The following is a 12458-nucleotide window of genomic DNA, read 5'->3' as shown; positions in this document are numbered from 1 at the left end:
CGTCTCCCGTTACCACAACCCTTACACCTAATGTTCCAGACACACCAGGCTTCCTGCCTCTGCTCCCCACACTCACTGCCTGGCTAACTCTCCTGTTCGTCCTTCAAGTCTCATCCTAGATATCACCTCCATCTAGAAAACTCTCAACATCCCCACCCTGCCCTCCTCCACCTCCCATCCCTGCCCCAAGCCACCCTAGGCAGGGCTGGATCCCCTGTGATGTACATTCTTCTCAATGGCCCCACTGCTTCACTACCTACCAGCCTGCCTTCTCCCCCAGGCCATGGGTGGCCCCCAACGCTTGTTCACCTCTGAGCACATAGAGTTCCTGGCCAGGAGAAGAGACCTGGAAAATGCTGAGGATGAATGGGCAGGGTGGCAGGAGATCTCTCTACAGCATCCTTGTCATATGACAGACTCAAACCCTGAACGAGGTCTGGCTCTGTCCAGCCTCCCCAAGCGAGATCACACGAACCAGCAGCCTATAGATATTGGGGATGATGGAGTGTTGGCAAGAAGAAATGTCATTTTCCCCAAAACATCCACCTCCTTGCTTGTTCATCCTTTTCTCAGTGGCTCTAAAAGTATAAAAAGGGTTGAGAGAGAGAGTCAAAGAATGAGAGCCAGAGGAGCAGAGAGACACAGCAAAGTACAGGAGGACACGAAGATGATGCCACGAGCACGTGCGGAGGCGAGAGGGGACAGGCCAGAGTCGTCCTAAGGGTGCTGGGGACCAAAGCCAGAGCTACTGGACGCAGACTCCCGCCGGCCAGTAGCCAGGCTCCCAAAGAAACACACGGGGACAAGAAATACCTGGAAATGATAACAGCCGCTTTCAGTTCCCAGAGATTTTGAAGCCTCTTTCTCTTTGTTTTTCCCCTAAACCAGTTACAATTAGCATTGAGGGATATAATTACGTTGTTAGTCTAATTGCCTGTTTGAAGCAGGATCTACGGGGGTTTAATGGAAGATTTGAGGAGGGAGGGCAGATAAAATAAAAAGTCAGGATAATCACAGAAGAGACGTGCAATGTGACTTTCTTCCCAGGTAGAGACGAGGCCTGAACTGCACCAGAGACCGGGGAATTGCCTCCCGCGCCAACTCACTCGCCCGGCTGGGCAGGGAACGGCGCTACCGGGCGGCGCGACTTCACTGGAAATTGATTTTGGAGACGCTGACCTAATTAATCAGGAAACGATCCTAGAAAGACTTGGATTTGGAGCCTTTGCACTATTATTGGCAGTGACACACTTACACACTGGCGGGCAGTGCTTTCCCCAGTGGAAGCCAGCGTGGCGGCAGCTGATGGAGCAGGGCTGTGTGGGGCCAGGGACCTGCCTCCACTATGGGAGGGTGGTCCCATGCAGAGAGAGCACACCGTTTTTGTGGCCCTGGGAACAGAAGTCAGAGGTAGGCAGCTCTGAGCTCAGGATGAAGAGGAACATTCTCCTCCAGGCAAAGAGGACAGCTGAGAGATAGTGAGCACCCTGACAACAGAGGCATTCAAGTTGGATGACCTTGTGGTGAGGATGCAGAGAAATCAACCAGGAGGAAGAACCAAATGCCTTTGAGGGACTGTACAAACAACTCCATGGGCTTCCCAGGTGGTGCAGTGGTAAAGAATCCACCTGCCACTGCAGGAGAAACAGGAAATGTGGGTTCGATCCCTGGGTTAGAAAGATCCCCTGGAGTAGAAAATGGCAACCCACGCAGGTATTCTTACCTGGAAAATTCCATGGACAGAGAGGAGCCTGGTATGCTACAGTCGCACATCACTGAAAAAAAAGTGAAAGTGTTAGCTGCTCAGTCGTGTCCAACTCTGTGCGACCCCAGGGACAGAAGACCCCATGGACTGTAGGCCGCTAGGCTCCTCTGTCCATGGGATTCTCCAGGCAAGAATACTGGAGTGACTTACCATTTCCCATTTCATTCTCCAGGGGATCTTCCCGACCCAGGGATCAAACCTGGGTCCCCTGCATTGCAGGCAGATTCTTTAACGTGTGAGCCACCAGGGAAGGCTGAGCACACACACCAAAACCACTCCTATCTCCAGCACACTTTCCAACCCAAGCCAGTAAGTGTAGCAATAACGCCACCACACGTATCTGAGCCTGTATACACACCTCATCCACGGAGGCCACTGCCTTCTGAATCGTTACACCTGGCATTGCCACGCTGCCAGGGGTTCCCATCTGCTCACCTCAGCACAGCTGGCTCCCAGCACAATGCCTGGCACACAGCAGGCACTCAAAAGTAGGTGGATCAACCTACTTAAGCATCAACCAGAGCTGTTGAAATGGCACACGTCCTTTTAATCAAGTGAGTTTTTGTCTGTAAACATCTCAGCTTCACGTTCAGAGGAGAGGGCTTCTTGTCATTGTTGCTTAGTCGCTAAGTCGTGTCCGACTCTTTCACGACCCCATGGATTGTAGCCCACAATGCTCCTCTGCCCAAAGGATTTCCCAGGCAATACTGGAGTGGGTTGCCAGTTCCTTCTCCAGGGGCTCTTCCCAACCCAGGGATCGAACCAGCAGGTGATTGAACATGGAGAGGGCTTAGATTCTTTCCAGAACTCTCCAATTCCCAAGGCCACATACATTCTCAGATCCTCCTCTGAGTCTGACGACTGCAAAGCTGTGAGGTCCAGGGAGCAAACCTCTTTAGAGCCCTGAAACATTCCACAGAAAAGTGTGAGGCTTTGGGTCTGCAGGCAAAGACTGCTTGCCACTCCACCATCTGCCTTCCTCCCCCGCCCTACCTCCTGACTAGCTTGTGCCTACAAGACAAGAACGGTCATATTCTAAACCTCAGGGATGCCTGAGAGAAGTGAGTTCCGCTGAATTTTATGCATTTTCCACATTCGGGTTGACAATGGAGCTAGAGTGTGCTTGAGGCTCTCCATACAAAGGGAGCAGAAATTCCACCGCACCGTTTATGGGGCTGCACTGCACATATGACCCAGGGCAGACAGATTCATTGAAATCCAATAAAGATGAGAGGCGAGGAAGACTGCTCTGCCTGGAGAGAGCCACAGCATCTCCTTCCATGCAACCTGCCTGGCTCTGCCAACGACCAATGGGAAGACAAACAGCTAACTGGCTGCTCCTCGTCAAGGGCAACAAGATGCTGGCCAAGGGGATACCCTGGACTCACCCTTTCCCCCCACATTGCTCCAGGGTTCCAGTTTTAAGGCCTTTTAAATGTCTGAGGCAGCTGTGCGGGTTTTTCTTTTTTCTCTTTTTTTTTTTTGGAGAGGGATGGGGCAGGAGGAGTAAAAGTTTGAGTGGAGACAACTGCTGGCTCTTTTCACTTGATAAAAGGCTAGGAGACCTTGTACCTGCTCAAAAGCGCCCACATCAGGGCTGGTTCCAGCTGCGGAGAGCAGTCAGAGAGACGTGGCAGGCCTAGTCCCAAACCAGGAATGTGACCCTGAGCTTTCTAACACAGGCCAAAACTCTTCAGTTCAGTTCCATTGAACAATCACTTAATAATCAGAGGAAGCATGTGGCCATAGGAATTGGAAGGTTCTACAAGTCTGTATGTCTAGTCTTGTGTGGGACTTAACGGACACCTAAGGAACTTGCTATGGAGGAGGGCCAGGATGCTGTCTCCTGGAAATTGGATCAGTGTCGTGGTAGTGTTGTTCAATCAGTAAGTTGTGCCCAACTCTTTTTGACCCCATGGATTACCTACAGCACACCAGGCTTCCCTGTCCTTCACCATCTCCTGGATTTAGCTCAAACTCATGTCCATTGAGCTCGTGATGCCATCTAACCATCTCAGCCTCTGTCACCTCCTTCTCCTCTTGCCCTCAAGCCTTCCCAGCATCAGGGTCTTTCCCAGTGAATCAGCTCTTCTCATCAGGCGGCCAAAGTATTGGCGCTTCAGCTTCAGCATCAAGCCTTTCCAGTGACTATTCAGGGTTGATTTTCTTTACGACTGACTGGTTTGATCTCCTTGCTGTCCAAGGGACTTTCAGGAGTCTTCTCCAGCACCGCAATCCGAAAGCATCAATTCTTCGGCACTCAGCCTTTCTTATGGTCCAACTCCGACATACGCACCATGAGTGTAGGGTAATCCCTGGTACCAGAGCGCTCACTGTGCATGTACTAAGTACTTTACACACATCACCTCTTTTGATCCTTACAGTAATGCTGCAGGGTAGGTATTCCACAACTCAACTGTCCGGATGAGGAAACAGAACTACTAAGATTTAAGTATCTTGTTTACATGAATAAGCCCAGGTTCAAATCCAGCTCTACTGGATTTCCAAATACCCTGGAAGATCCCAACCCACTGATGGATAAGGTTTCACTAAAAAGCCCCAGGATGGACTGTCAAGAGACCCAGATGGGCATAAGCTTGCTTCTCTCCTTCATTCTACAAACCTTCTCTGAGCCCCTCCTCTTAATCAGATACTCAACCGACACAGTTTGAGTGAAGGGTGGGGTGTACAAACACTGGGTTCACTTGGGAGAGAAGAGATTAATCCTGAAAACAGAACAAGGATTAGAGAATCACAGACAGAAGGCAGGCCCTTCCAGAGAATGAATGGGCTGCAGGGAAGAATCAGGTGAAGTCCATCACTGGAAATGAGACAGACCAGCCTGGCTGGGAATCCTGTCTCAGGGACAGACATCTGGGAAGGCTGCCCTGGATAACCAACCAGCCACCCGTGTCTCCCCTTCAGCTCTGTAAGCACAAGTGAGTCTAAGAGCACGAGGCTCCCAGCTTGCAAGCTGCCACTTACACACACTCTGCCACCCACCTGCTCCCCATCACACCCCTGCAAGGGGTGTTTTCCCACCCTGCTGCAGAGAACAGGAGACAGAAACACACAGATCCTCACTGCTTGGCCCACAATCAGTAGAGAAATGTAAGGGTCTGTGATGGTGATTAACATCCCAGCTTGCCCCCCACCTCGCGGAAGTAATTACACACGGGGTCAGGTCTGGAGCTCTTCCCTCTAGGTACTATGTCTGCAGTCAGGGGAATGATGGGGGAGGGTGTGTGTCTTGAAGGAGCGAAAGGCTGTCTGTCTCTCTGAACTCACAGGAAGTCCCAGGACTCCTTGTTTCCTTGGCAAACAGTTTCTAGCCCCGTCACCGACAAATTGCCTGAATTCTTTTTCTGTTTTGGAAGGTTTTCCCCACTTCACTAATTGCTTTCACTGCCTTTTTCTCTACAAATTTAATTAACCTGCTATGTGACCACGGGTTAGGTAAGCCTCCACCCCTCTTCAAACTCAGTTTCCCCTTCTGTAAACTGAGAGTGGGCTCTAATCTCTCAGAGGTCTGACAGCTCAACAGGATTCTGTGACCAGGCTCGGGCTGAGCATGTGACCCTGATGCTCCTGGATGCTTCGAAGGCCCGGAGCTCCCTGGAGCACCAAGACCACTCCGCTCTGAAGCGCGCCCGGCCCTGACTTGGTGGCGCCAGCTCTCACGGCCTGGCATTATCCTCTATGAAAAGGCAGGACGACCTCACTTGGCTAAGTCCCTCTGTCCCTGATGGAGCCCCAAAGCTCAAATTTGCCTCTGGCATTTCAGCAGAGCTGCCAGTCCCTGGGTGTAGGAGAAACTCCAGATCAGGGGCTGGATCAAGAGCATAAGCGTGAGGCTGAAATTGTAATAATAATAACTGACATTTATATCACGCCTTTCATCCCCAAATCCCAAATTAATTAACTTTTTACAAGACATTTTTAAACTAGTGCCATTTAATAAAATTCTATTAGGAGAAGTCTTTTTTTTTTCCCCAGCCCTATATTTTTATTAACAGCCACCAAAAATATAATTTACAGGCAACTGAAAGCCAGTCAAGAGGGGGACAGGGAGTGGTGGGTTCTGCCGGTGAGAAAGCAGATCAGCACTGACCACAGGGTGGACAGCCCCCCACCCCGCCCACCGCCTCACTGCTATGGGTCTGTGCCCTCTGGGGTCTGTGGCCCCTGGTTCCTCTACAAGACTGAATCTCAGCCTTGCATCATTCATATTTTCTAATAATCTATTTCCTGCAGCCGCCACAGGAGCTGCTGTGCATAAAACAAGCAAACAACACACTCATGGTCCTTGCATTCTTGGGGCGCATGGCCCAGTGGGGCAGAGGCATGTTCAATGATTATCTCACTGATAACTGGGTAATTATGATTGTGCTGGGTGCCGAGAAGAAAGAGATTTCTCTCCTCCCCTCCTGGCAGCATTAAACAGGGAACCATAATCTAGCCTGGAGTTTAGGGCAGGAGGATCAAGGAAGACCTCCCTAAAAACGGACATTTAACCTGGAAACTGGTTAGATGCAGCAAGGCCAAGGAGGAGGTGGAAACGGGGGAGGCACAATTCAGGTACCGGGAACAGCCCGTATGAGGGCGCAGAGGCTGGAAGGTGCCTGGCACGTTGAAGAAGAAGAGAAGGCCCGTCTGGTAAGACAGAGGGAGAGAGAGTGGCAGACGGAGCTGAAGAGAGGACAGAGCCCACAGAATTCCATCCTGAGGGGAAGGGAGAGCAACCCAAGGCAGGGGAAAAGCATCATTACACGTGCCCTTTTGTTAAAAATATTCTTTATTTATTTACGGCTGTGCTGGGTCTTCGATGCTGCATGTGGGCTTTCTCTAGTTGTGGTTCTTGGGCTCTAAAGCTTGGGCTTCAGTAGTTGTGGCCCACAGGCTTAGCTGCCCCAAGGCATTTGAAATCTTCCCAGACCAGGGGCCAAACCCATATCCCCTGCATTGGCAGGCAGATTCTTGACCAGTGGGTCACCGGGGAAGATAGTTCACAGCTGGCTTGTATATTTTTTTAAAGACTTTTGGGGGGCCATTTTAAAAATCTTTATTGAATCTGTTACAATATTGCTTCTGTATTATGTTTCGGTTTCTTGGTCAGAAGGCATGTGGGATCTTAGCCCTCCGGACCAGGGATTGAACCTGCACCCGCTGTATTGCAAGAAGTCTTAACCACTGGACCGCCAGGGAAGTCCTTGGTCTGTATATTCCTTTGTGTCTGTGGAATGTCACCTTCTCACGTGCACCTGTAACAGCCACCCTTGTCCAACGTGACGGCCCCTAGCCACATGTGACTTCACATTTGAAACACTGTAATGAATCCAAAGTGAGATGGGCTATCTGTGGAAAATAGAGATTTCAAGGACTTTGTACGAAATTAAAAACATAATAATATAGTATATAATGATATAGTAGCATAAAATAATTTTTATATTGGTTACATGTTGAAGCGATAACATTTTGGAGGTACAGGGCTAAATAAATTATGTTACTAACATTAATTTCAACTGTCATTTTCCCCTCTGTTGTGGATACTAGAAAATTTAAATTACATATGTGGCTTACATTATATTTCGACTGGACAACTCTGTGTTATGAATTTAAGAACAAGAATTTTAAACAAAATGTTTATCCATCTACTTCAGGGTAAAAATGAGCATATGTGGCTAACTGTGGCTAGTTGAGGCTCAAGAGTGTATTTAACCGGCCCTCTCTCCATTATCCCACAAAACAGAATGAAAGGGTAGGAAGGGGAGAAATTCCCATGGGGCCAGAACCATGCAGGGTGGGAGCGCGCGGCAAGGAGAGCTTAGAAGTCCTAAGAGGCAAACCAGCTCCACCTGTCACCGTCACACTCCCCATGCAGTTTTAGCAAAGGAAAAAAAAGGGGGGGTGGGTAGTAATAAAGAGAAAACCTAAAAGTCCAAAACTTCTGACTCCCATTCCCTGAGTCAAAGTAAATAAGGTTGGGGAAGGTCAGGTTTCACCTGGCCTCCATTTCAAAATTCAAGGCCAAGCTCTCTTTCCTGACATTGGCAATGGACAGGACACAGGTCATGGCAGGCTGAGTCCCTCTTCATCCTTGTTTCTCTCAATCTCCCCCAACAGGTTTCACTAGCTGGTGGCCTGGAATGGGTTTGGGCGTGGCGGGGCGGGGTGGGGGGAGCACGGTTTACATTATTTAAAAATTTTTCAATGAGTTGCCATAATTAGAAATTTAGGAAATGTTACATAAAATTCTAGATCTAGAGCTTCTCTTAAAAAAAAAAGAAAAGAAAAGAAAATCTGAAGCTCTGGCCACCCTGGGCCTGTGTTCCGACGTGACCACAGGCAGGTACAGCTAAGTGGCAACGGCTCCCCTTAGATGGAACACACGGGATCCCGGCCTTACTGCACACAAGGCTGCACCGTGCAGACGTGCTTTACCTCTCACTGACTCGCTTGGGATGCTGTTCGTGCAGTGACCACTGTCCAGAATGCCCTTCCCTCTCTCATCCATGGCGAGCCCCTCCATATCCAACGCTGCCCTCACCCCTCCAGCTCTCCTGAGTCAGGCGGGTGCGGGGTTCACACTGACCGCACTCTACTGCACTAATTCAGTCCCATCTTCCTTCCCTCTCCTGTCTCATCAGTGCCAGGCAGAAGAGACGCTCAAAAATATTTGCTTTGTGAACCATGCCAAGAGCAGAGAAAACACGTTGGAAATCATACCCTACCCATGTCTCCTTCCCAGCCGAATTTCTCCTGTGATGTTTCCAGATATGCCTGGGACAGTAGGCAATTTGGTGAAACCAACCTAGAACACTCCTGTAAATTAACTTCCACCAATTACCTCAGAGGCCAAAAAAGCCATTAGAAGTTGGAATTATATGGAGTTTGGAGCGACTCTGAACCCATGTAACCACTCTAAATAGTTCCTTCTGTTGCCCAAACAAGAATTTCTTGATTGCCCTTTTTGAAGCTGCCAGAGCCCTGTCTTCTTGCTATTAAAACGGAGTTTCACAATGGTCCAAACCAGTTCTTCTCGTTTTCTGAAAGAACTGTCTGTCATTCGATCACAAATAAAATCTTTTTATTAAAAAAGCAAAACAGCAAAAGCAAGGGCACCTGCCCAGTGAAGTGAGAAGCAGTCATGTCTCCAAGCAGGAAAAATGGAGCACTGATTCACCGTATGCTCCATAAGCTTTTCCAGAGCACTTACTGTATGCAAGCCCTGGGGACGTGCTGAACAGTTAGTAGCCCAGGAGAGTGGGGACAGATAAAGAGGAGACACTAGAGGGCATGTCAGACGAGGATGCGCAAAGACGCCCAACCTTCCCTTCAGTCCACTACCACAGGCGCCGGCAGGCAAGTCTGAAGTCCTTTCTCTTCAGCAAATTAAGGGTTCTTTGAACCCCTGGATCCAGCTGGCGCTAGTGGTAAAGAACCTGCTTGCCAATGCAGGAGATGTAAGAGACACGGGTTTGATCCCTGGGTCAGGAAAATCCCCTGGAGGAGGGCGTGGCAACCCACTCCAGTATTCTTGCCTGGAGAATCCCTAGACAGAGGAGCCTGGTGGGCTACAGTCCACAGGGTCGCAAAGAATTGGACACGACAGAAGTGACTTAGTATGCATGCAGCCACAAAGACCAGATACTGGGTTGGCTCCAAAGTTCATTCAGTTCTATACAATTCTATAGTCTTATAGGAAAAAACGGAATAAACTTTTTAGCCAAGCCAATAAAATCGATAAAAGGAAAGAACAAGAGAAAGGAGAGAGGAGAAAGAAGAGACTGAAGATTCCAAAATGATTCCAGTCATATCCCTCTGTGTGAAATTTAAAAAAAAATAATGATTACCTATAAACTTACCATGAAATTAAAAGACGCTTACTCCTTGGAAGAAAAGTTATGACCAACCTAGGTAGTATAATCAAAAGCAGAGACATTACTTTGCTGACTAAGGTCCGTCTAGTCAAGGCTATGGTTTTGCCTGTGGTCATGTATGGATGTGAGAGTCGGACTGTGAAGAAGGCTGAACGCCGAAGAATGGATGCTTTTGAACTGTGGTGTTGGAGAAGACTCTTGAGGGTCCCTTGGACTGCAAGGAGATCCAACCAGTCCATTCTGAAGGAGATCAGCCCTGGGATTTCTTTGGAGGGAATGATGCTAAAGCTGAAGCTCCAGTATTTTGGCCACTTCATGCGAAGAGCTGACTCATTGGAAAAGACTCTGATGCTGGGAGGGATTGGGGGCAGGAGGAGAAGGGGACGACCCAGGATGAGATGGCTGGATGGCATCACTGACTCGATGGACGTGAGTCTGAGTGAACTCCGGGAGATGGTGATGGACAGAGAGGCCTGGCGTGCTGCAATTCATGGGGTCACAAAGAGTCGGACACGACTTAGCGACTGAACTGAACTGAACTGAACTGATAAACTTATCAAGCTCCATCATCTTGAGGAGACAGACTGAGCCTCAGAGAAGGTTCCCATCTTGTCCATTCTTCAAACTCCAGTTCAAAAGCCCATTAGTTCCTCCATCTCTGCTGCCTTCAGGGGATTATAGAGACAGCAGCTCCCACCACTGACTACTTCCTCTGTGCAGGCGCTCTCAAGTGTTTGTCTGTGTTCTGTTTTATCTCCCACCCACCCTATTGACAAGAGCTGTTCTCACTGCCTTCTACAGATGAGAAATGGGTGGTATGTAGAGGGTTGACCAGCTGTCCGGCTGCATGCTTCCCAAGTCATCTAATTAACAGGGCTTCACTGTCTCTCTACCCTAGAGATTCACTACAGGCCCAATATGCACTTATTTCTCCAGAGTGAAGAACAAGACAGAAATAAAGGCTGGAGTTTTTGGAGCACAAAAGCCAAGTGCTGAGGATGAGGAATGAAACAAGACTCTCAAGACACACCCTGATGAAATTTCCTAACTCCAAGAACAAAGAAAAATCCTTAAATGCTTCCATAGTTGGGGGGGGGGGGGGGGGGGAAACCTACAGAGAAACAGGACTCAGTCTAGCATCAGACTTCTCAAGGGCAAAAGATAAAGAGGGCAAGGGTGACAAAGCTCTAAGCAAAAGGGCTTTAAACCTAGAACTCAACTGCAAACCAACTCATCACTCAAGTGGAGGGAAAAATATATATATATCTGACTTCTCAGATATACAAAGATTCTGCAGCCATCCCAGCACCTTTTCTGAAAAACATAAAGGAAATTAAGTATAAGAAAGAAGATATCAAACAAAATTTTAGAAAGAAGAGAAAGAAACTCAACAAAATAGAGTTTAAGCCTACAAAAAAGTGGCTGAAAATGTAGCTGTGAAGCTCAAGGCAGCTCTTACATAATTTCCAAAACCACAATGCAGAATTTTTTTAAGCTGGAAATAAAATTCCATATCATATTAACCAAGAACCGATTACAGAGAGAGGATAAGGAAAGCATGGTACATTTAAAGGTCAAATATTTGTGTGTAGGCGGGGAATCTTTGAGGGTAGAGATAATAATTTATTCTTGCCCAAGTTTAAATATGTTTGCTAAAAATCTTAGCCTAACTGAAAAAAATGAGAAATAAGATTATGACTTCCAAATGAGTAAGAATGGAGGTGGGGGGTGGAATTCAAGCAGCAAGGGTTTATGGAAGTAAGAAAAACTGAAACTAAAGATAACTTTGGCAATCCAACAATAAGCAGGAGAAAAACATCATGGAAAACCGACAAATTAAGGTAGCTGAAGGAAGCTGAAACTTAAAACAAGCAAACACAATAAATATGGATGGCTCAGATGGTCAAGAATCTGCCTGCAACGCAGAAGGCCAGTTTGATCCCTGGGTCGGGAAGATCCCACAAAGAAGGGAATGGCTACCCACTTCAGTATTCTGGCCTGGAGAATCCCATGGACTGAGGAGCCCGGCAGGCTATAGTATAAAGAATGTCGAAGGAGTTGGACATAACTGAGCTATAAACACACTCTGCATCTACACATAAATCCCCCGATAAAAAAACAGTGTATCACAGATGGGGGGATAAAAGACCCAGAAAGGCCAAAATAGAAAGGATTATGATGACATGAGATGGTATCAATGAGGAAAGCTGGGTGAAGGCAACATGCAGACCATGAGCATTCTTGCTGCAACTCTTCATGAAGTCTTCAATTACTTTAAAACAAATTTTTTAAAAAAGAACAAGGAATTGACAAAATGACACCAGGCATGTGTCAATAAAATGCAGAAATGGCAACAGACTTCAAGGTAAAAAGTAAGAATCACAAAGGGCAAAAATAATTTTTCAATTGATACTAAATTTAACCACTAAAAAACTATTACTATATTCATTACATACACAGAGCAAAACTGGTGAAAATACAAGGAGAAATGTAAAAACATTAGTTATATTAAGAGACAGTGACATACTTCCCAGAAATGGACAGATTATGAGGATTTAAAACACAAGGGTAAAAAATAAATAAATAAAAGATAAAATAAAAAAATAAAAAACTGGGGTGGCCAATAAAGGACTTGAAAAACACAAACAGTTTAATATATTTTGTATGTGTTTATAAAACAATACACATCTTTTCAAAAATCCATGGAACAATTACAGACTGATCATGTGATGGGCCACAAAGAAAAACCTCAATAATTTTTTTCTTAAGTCAGAAATTACACAGGCCATATTCTCTGACCACGAAGCAATAAA

The 12458-nt window shown here is 47.2% G+C and overlaps 1 protein-coding gene across 1 annotated transcript in view; it reads right to left on the bottom strand.

Moving 5' to 3' along the window:
* ZNF618 (zinc finger protein 618) overlaps positions 1–8279 on the bottom strand; it is a 116317-nt gene extending 108038 nt beyond the window's left edge. Inside the window, exons 1-2 of the mRNA XM_052644566.1 lie at positions 8214–8279; positions 6281–6418 (exon numbers count right to left, since the gene is read on the bottom strand). Coding sequence (XP_052500526.1) covers positions 6281–6418; positions 8214–8279 — 204 coding nt within the window. The remainder of the gene's footprint in view (positions 1–6280; positions 6419–8213) is intronic.
* Between the last annotated feature and the right edge of the window lie 4179 nt (positions 8280–12458).

The sequence above is a fragment of the Budorcas taxicolor genome, chromosome 8 (genome assembly GCF_023091745.1).
Source record: "Budorcas taxicolor isolate Tak-1 chromosome 8, Takin1.1, whole genome shotgun sequence".
NCBI classification, from domain to species: domain Eukaryota; kingdom Metazoa; phylum Chordata; class Mammalia; order Artiodactyla; family Bovidae; genus Budorcas; species Budorcas taxicolor.
The sequence above is the reverse complement of the archived record's forward strand: the minus strand, read 5'-3'. Positions and strand labels throughout refer to the sequence as shown.